Genomic DNA, 7369 nt, shown 5'->3' on the forward strand with positions numbered 1-7369 from the left:
GATGGTGTGTTCAAAGGATGGTGTGTCCAAAGTTTATTACTTCAGATGTGTCCAGAGTTTCTTCCTTCTGGTGTGTTCACGGTCTTGCTGGCTTCAGGAGTGAAGCTGCAGACCTCCACCGGGAGTCTTACAGCTCTTAAAGGCGGAGCATATGGAGTTGCTCATTCCTCCTGTCTTGGATTGTTCATCCCCCCTGCTGGGTTCGTGGTCTTGCTGGCTTCAGAAGTGAAGCTGCAGACCTTTGCAGTGAGTGTTACAGCTCATAAAGGCAGCGCGGATCCAAAGAGTGAGCAGCAGTTAAGATTTATTGTGAAGAATAAAAGAACAAAGCTTCCACAGCATAGTAGGGAACCCAAGTCAGTTGCCGCAGCTGGCTCCGCAGCCTGCTTCTATTTCCTTATCTGACCCCACCCACATCCTGCTGATTGGCCCATTTTACAGAGAGCTGATTGGCCCATTTTACAGAGAGCTGGTTGGCCCATTTTACAGAGAGCTGATTGGTGCGTTTACAAACCTTGAGCTAGACACAGAGTGCTGATTAGTGCATTTACAATCCTTTAGCTAGACACAAAAGTTCTCCAAGTCCCCACTAGATTAGCTAGACACAGAGCACTGATTGGTGCATTTACAAACCTTGAGCTAGACACAGGGTGCTGGTTAGTGCCTTTACAAACCTTGAGTTAGACACAGATTGCTGACTGGTGCATTTACAAACCTTTAGCTAGACATGAAAGTTCTCCAGTTCCATATTTCATGGTGAGGAACAAAGAATATAGTGGGGATGTATTCTTTGTTCCTCGCCATGAAATATGGAACTGGAGAACTTTCATGTCTAGCTAAAGGTTTGTAAATGCAATTTATTGCGGCACTATTCACAATAGCAAAGACTTGGAACCAACCCAAATGTCCAACAATGATAGACTGGATTAAGAAAATGTGGCACATATACACCACGGAATACTATGCAGCCATAAAAAACGATGAGTTCATGTCCTTTGTAGGGACATGGATGAAATTGGAAATCATCATTCTCAGTAAACTATCGTAAGGACAAAAAACCAAACACAGCATGTTCTCACTCATATGTGGGAATTGAACAATAAGAACACATGGACACAGGAAGGGGAACATCACACTCTGGGGACTGTTGTGGGGTGGGGGGAGGGGGGAGGGGGGAGGGATAGCATTAGGAGATATACCTAATGCTAAACGATGAGTTAATGGGTGCAGCACACCAGCATGGCACATATATACATATGTAACTAACCTGCACATTGTGCACATGTACCCTAAAACTTAAAGTATAATAATAATAAAATAAAATAATTTTAAAAAGAGTATAGTGGGGATTTCTATGAACACGGTACAATTAGTTATCTGGCCAGTTACTTTGAAGGCTGATCAGAAAGAAGCCTAGCTAATCCAGTAAGCGAATACTCAAATGCCAATATCTATTAGTCCTTTCTCTTGAGACAGTTTATCATCATTCAATATGTATTCTTTTGCATAATCTGTTTCATATATTACACCTTAGTCCTGGCATCCTTTGCACTGAATTTCCCAGTGTCTGGATCATCATTGATTTGGTTACTACAGACACTAATCATTTCGCCAGAACTAAAGAGAAATGAGTACCTGGCTATCTTTTAGGCAACCTTAAACAGGTATTCACCTTTTCTACCATTTTTAGCCCTACCTCTCACGAATGCTTTATAAGTAATTTCTGTGTTTTTCCAGAAAATACTCTTTGCAGATAACGTTTTTTCTCATTGGTATCCTTTTCTGTAGACATATAGATTTCAGATTATCCTGTTCTGTTTTTTAAAAAATCATATTTAAATGTATATACTTATCAATTTGTTCATACATATAGTGCTATTTTCTTCACAATGTCTCTGTGTGTACATCTATAGCTTTAGTGGATTAGAGAAAGTAGCAGAAATTAACACATATTCAGTCTGCCAGGTTTATATGTAAATTGACACTTTCATATTTCTTAAATTTATATTTTATTATTCAGTACAGAAAAATACATAAATAAAAGTACAGTTTGTTAAATTGACACAAAATTAGCAAAAGCTTTTAACAAACACTCAGACCCAGAAAGAGAACATTACCAGCATCTCAAAAGCTAAACACTGATTCTGATTCCTCAGTTCTGGCTGCAACCTGAAAGCCTGCATTTTCTATGTGCTATTACATGGTGCCAAGACTGCAGGGGCAGAAACCACACTTTTACTGGAAAAGCTTTAGGACATCAACTCCTACTGCAGGGGTGTTCTTGGCTAGGTTGGCATTAATTTTTAAATTTCTGCAAGAGACTTCTGGGAAAATGGACTATTTTTATTTCCTTCATCTGGAGGCCTCTATTCACTACTCTAGCAATTATCTTCTGCAAGTAATGGTAACAAATATCCTAGGGAATGGAGACACAGCCTCAAGTAGAACATCTCTTAAGTCTATTTAACAATAAGATTTTGATAAGCCTAGGAAAATAGGGAGGTATAGTGTAGAGCAGTCCTGGCCACTTACCGGTACTGGTCCGTGGCCTGCTAGGAACCTGGTCTCACAGCAGGGGGATGAGCAAGCATTACTGCCTGAGCTCCTCCTCCTGTCACATCGGCAGTGGCGGCATTAGATTCTCATAGAGGCGTGCAAGGGATCTAGGTTGCGGCTTCTTATGAGAATCTAATGCCTAATGCTCTGAGGTGGAACAGTTTCATCCTGAAACCATGCCCTCCTGCACCTTGTCTTCCACAAAAGCAGTCCCTGGTACCAAAAACATTGAAGACTGCTGGTGTACAGTGAACATCTGCCTGTGGATTTATTATTAGCAGATCGTTTTTACTAAAAAACACATTTCTAATCCTGAACCATGTCCTCTCACTTCTAAGAATCAGATTTCTCCCACTGGACCTTAGCTTTTTGGTGTAAGAGTTACATGAATAGCAATTGAATGGACTAGACTGTCTGATTTTCTGAATCTTACTTTTGTCACCTTGTTCTCGGCAATATTTTTGTTTTCTCCTTATTACAATAACTGTGACTTCATTTAAGGCAACAGTTACAATGATATGACAGTCTACCTATTAAAAAAAAGAGGCAAAAAGAAGAGAATTGTGTTTCCCTAACATCACTGTGGCTGTTTTCGTAACGTTTCTCAGTGACGCTGGATAGTAGCCTTGCAGGCCTTACAAAGGAATCTGGTGACTGCTTCTCACTGGCTCTGCAGGCTACCACATCAACAACAGTTTCAGCTGTTGTTGCCTAATTCGTGGAAAACAAGTTTCCTTAGAAGCTGGCTTTTTGAGATATATGGAAAAATGTCTCCACCTGGCTACTATGTAGCTTTTTAAAACAGACAGTGTTTTAAACACCTGTGATGTCTCCATCTGCTCTTCCTTTCAGGACCTGGGCTGATGTCTCTGAAATTGCCTTTTCTTCCTCAGGAGAAGTTTAGTTATTTTTTTAAGTAATTGCTTCCAGATAGAGGCCTTTGCAAAACAAACAATCTAAACTACTAATGTTCTAAACCTGTTTCTTTCTGTATAAAGCCCAGTAATCACATAAAGTTTACTTTCATTGGCTTTTTTTTTTTTTTTTTTTTTTTTTTTTTTACTGATTTTCCTCCCTTTGGCTGAATTGTAAAGATTCTGAAGTTCTTCATAAATCTTATCATCATAGTACAATTATATAGCTCTAAAATAAGCAATGATTTCTGATGATACTCTTAGGTATTTTTTATCACCTGTTTTGTCACGGCCATTATTTCAAACTATTTTGGTTCACATTCTATAGGTTGCCTAATCTGAAGCACAAACACTCATAGTATGAAGTCTTCAGATGAGCCTTCCTACTCTCCCTGTTCAACATAACTCTCAAACCAACAACTCAGTTGTGTCAGACATGTAATATTGTTCAAATAATAAATAGAAATTCATTCTGATGCTTCCCTATGAGTGGCTGGTGGGAAACATATTGTCAGTTATTGAAGAATTCTCTGCTTTCCCAGTGTTGTGTCAGCTCTCCGGCGTATGGGAGGTGGATGCTTATTCACTTTCAGAGCATTAGAGGGAAGCTTCTTTGGCCATTGAGAAATCTATGAGACATTGACATGACCTCTACAGATTCAGCAGCTAACTTCTCTTTTCATTATAAAACTGGGGCATAGGAATCTTGTCAGATTGGCCACATTCCAGTCTGCCAGGAGGGACCGTGCAGACATTTATTATCATTAGGGAACCTGGAGCAGTACTACCACCTGACCTTCATATCAACTTTTCTTTTTTTTTTTTCTGAGACAGAGTCTTGCTCTGTCGCCCAGGCTGGAGTGCAGTGGCGTGATCTCGACTCACTGCAAGCTCTGCCTCCCCGGTTCACACCATTCTCCTGTCTCAGCCTCCCGAGTACCTGGGACTACAGGTGCCCGCCACCACGCCTGGATACTTTCTTGTGTTTTTTTAGTAGAGACGGGGTTTCACCGTTGTTGGCCAGGATGGTCTCGATCTCCTGACCTCGTGATCCGCCCGCCTCGGCAGCTACTATGATTATATAGTAAAATATATATATATTGACATTTTCCCCTCTAGAACCTACCTCACAGTTTTCAGTTCTGATAGCTATACCAGAAGATGCACTAGATCCTCTTTGACATCAGGAAATTCACTCCTTTATCCTTCAAATTAACCTTATACTGTAACCCAGAAGACCTAATTTATTGTTCTAGGAATAATTTTACACTTATCTTTCTAACCAGATACTTTACTCTGTCCAGAAACAATTTCCTCACTTTGAGGCTTAAGCTATTAGAAACCAAAGCCTGTATTTTTGTTTCCCTCTGAGTCAAATAAGTAGACAGAGGCTATGTTATTGAATGAAGTCCAAAGTGAAAGGAAAGGAAGGCATAATTACAGGAAGACAAATCTGGTTAAGTTTTAGTTGATATCTAAAAATAAAAAGAAATATTTGCTTTTTGGTGTAAAATGACTCTTATGTATTAATTTGTCCGATTTTAACACTTACCTTCTTAGATACCTAATAGAATATAGGAAGATTAAAACAATTATTTTCTTTTTATCCATGCATAGTTCTGTACCTGATTTCCTTCCTTTCTTTCCTTCTTTGGAAAGCTGCACTAGCTTACTCAGAAGAGAGCCCCTTTATGTTCTTTTATCTTTTTTCTTTTAAACTCAGAATAAGTCGTTAGTGGACAGTCTCATCTGTTCAGAAGATCCCCCACTTAGATATAAAAGCAAAAGATCCAGAGCAAAATCTGCTTCCAGCCTTGTAGCAGTGGAGTCCACATATAAAATCTAAAAAATAAGGATTCTTTCTAGTTTAAATTAGACATGGTAGAAGTTGAATCCAAAGTCATATTTCTTTGTGTCCTCTTTATAAACTGTAGCTTCCTTGTCCAATATAGTGGCTGCTGAACTGAACTGTCCAATACAAGGACATTAAACATTTAAATATAAATTAACTTAAAGTAACTGAAATTGTAAATGCAGTTGTTCAATTACACTACCATCATTTCAAGCGCACAGGAGCCATATATTCCACTTTAGCCATTTTATGGTATTTTATAGAACATCGCCATCAGTTTAGAAAAGTTCCCTTGGACAATTCTGGTCCATACAGGTATCACAACATTCCTGTGAGTTGGCTATATTCTCCATTTTGAAGGTTAATTAAGTAAACCTCAGAGAATGAAAGAAACTTCAAGTTTTCTACTTTGAAACTTGAAAACCTAGGTTTTTAATCCAGCTTTGTTTTACAGCAAAGGAAATGCTCAAAAGTACATTTGAGGCAAATAAACAATTTTTTCCTCTTTCTTAAATATGATCAGACTGATAGAGTGACGTACATGTGTCCAGGCTGACACAATGGAACTTGTTTGTTGATTCTCTGACTATATTTAAATATTTTTTAAAGTCATTTGTCATGGACTCAGAGTAAATCTACAATTTTAATAATTTTTTCTTTTTTATGGCGCTGATTTTTGTTTATTATTGTTGCTGCTTTTCTTTCTTTTTTTTAGGCAATACATCTCAATATCTCTCAATATCTTTTCAGAGAAAAGAGTCTAAGCATTCTGGTATGAATCTGTTGGGTCTTGACACTGTAGATGATGGGATTCATTAAAGGTGGGAAAAGGATGTAGATGTTGCCAATGAGAACGTGGGCCACGGGGGAAAGGTGCTTGCCAAAACGGTGCACCATTGTGAGGCTAATGATAGGGATGTAGAACACAAGGACAGCACAGACGTGGGAGACGCAGGTCTGAAATAATTTATGCCTCTCTTCCTGAGAGGCAACTGCCAGGACTGACTTAAGAATCAGGATGTAGGAGAAAAGGATGAGTATAGCATCCAACAACAGTATGCAAATAACCAGCATCAGGGCATAGTAATTATTGAATCGGATGTCTGAACAGGCTAAGCGGAGAAGATCCTGGTGCAGGCAGAAAGAGTGAGAAAGGATGTGGAAATGACAGTAATTAAAAAATTTCAGACGGATGATGGGGGGTGTAATAAAGAAAAAACTCCTACCTATTATAGTGAGCCCAATTTTGATAATTCTGGAATTAGTCAGGATGGAGGAATAACGTAGTGGATTGCAAATTGCAATGTACCGGTCAAAGGCCATAGCGAGGAGGATGGAGGACTCCATGAAGGACAGACCATGGATGAAATAGGACTGGGCAATGCAGGAATCCAAGCTGATCTCTCGAATGATCCCCCACAGGATCCCCAGCACTGTGTACACAGTGGACAGCCCCATGCACAGGTCAGTGAGGGCCAGCATGGACAGGAAGTAAAACATAGGCTGGTGCAGGCTTGGCTCAGTCCATATCACATGGAGAACCATGCAATTGCCCAAAAGCACCATGGCATAGATTGAGGAGAAGGGGATGGAAAACCAGGGGTATTGCTGCTCCATGCCAGAAAATCCAGTGAGAAGAAAGGAAGAATTCGTGCTGGTGCTAGGGCTTACTGTAGTAATCATTCTGGAACTGAGAAACATGTGAGAGTATTTTTTCAAAGGAAATGTTTCAATTTCACCTGAATACAATGAAATTTCTAAGTAAACGAAATACCCTAAAACTTACTGACTTAAAAAAAACAGCTGAGAAATTCTGTTTCTTCGAGACATAGTATCCATTGCCTTTGAGAAAATGGTCTTCTTTTGATGTCATTTAAAAGTCGTTATTTTTTCACTGTCTGGATGTGAACATATCCTTAGAAGCCATAAGCAAAAACAAATAAGGAAGAGATTAGTAAAAGGAGAAGGCTAGTTTTAAAAAAATATGTTGCTTAGACATTTTCCCAAGGAGAGTGGTAAAAATTTTATACCAGTAAAGAGCCGAGGT

General features: G+C 39.2%; 1 protein-coding gene across 1 annotated transcript; it reads right to left on the reverse strand.

The window, feature by feature from the left end:
- Positions 1-6057: 6057 nt before the first annotated feature.
- OR51V1 (olfactory receptor family 51 subfamily V member 1) lies at positions 6058-7023 on the reverse strand. The gene has a single exon (XM_004050537.4). The coding sequence runs from the start codon at positions 7021-7023 to the stop codon at positions 6058-6060; it is 966 nt and encodes a 321-aa protein (XP_004050585.4).
- Between the last annotated feature and the right edge of the window lie 346 nt (positions 7024-7369).

The sequence above is a fragment of the Gorilla gorilla genome, chromosome 9, assembly GCF_029281585.2.
Source record: "Gorilla gorilla gorilla isolate KB3781 chromosome 9, NHGRI_mGorGor1-v2.1_pri, whole genome shotgun sequence".
Taxonomy (NCBI): domain Eukaryota; kingdom Metazoa; phylum Chordata; class Mammalia; order Primates; family Hominidae; genus Gorilla; species Gorilla gorilla.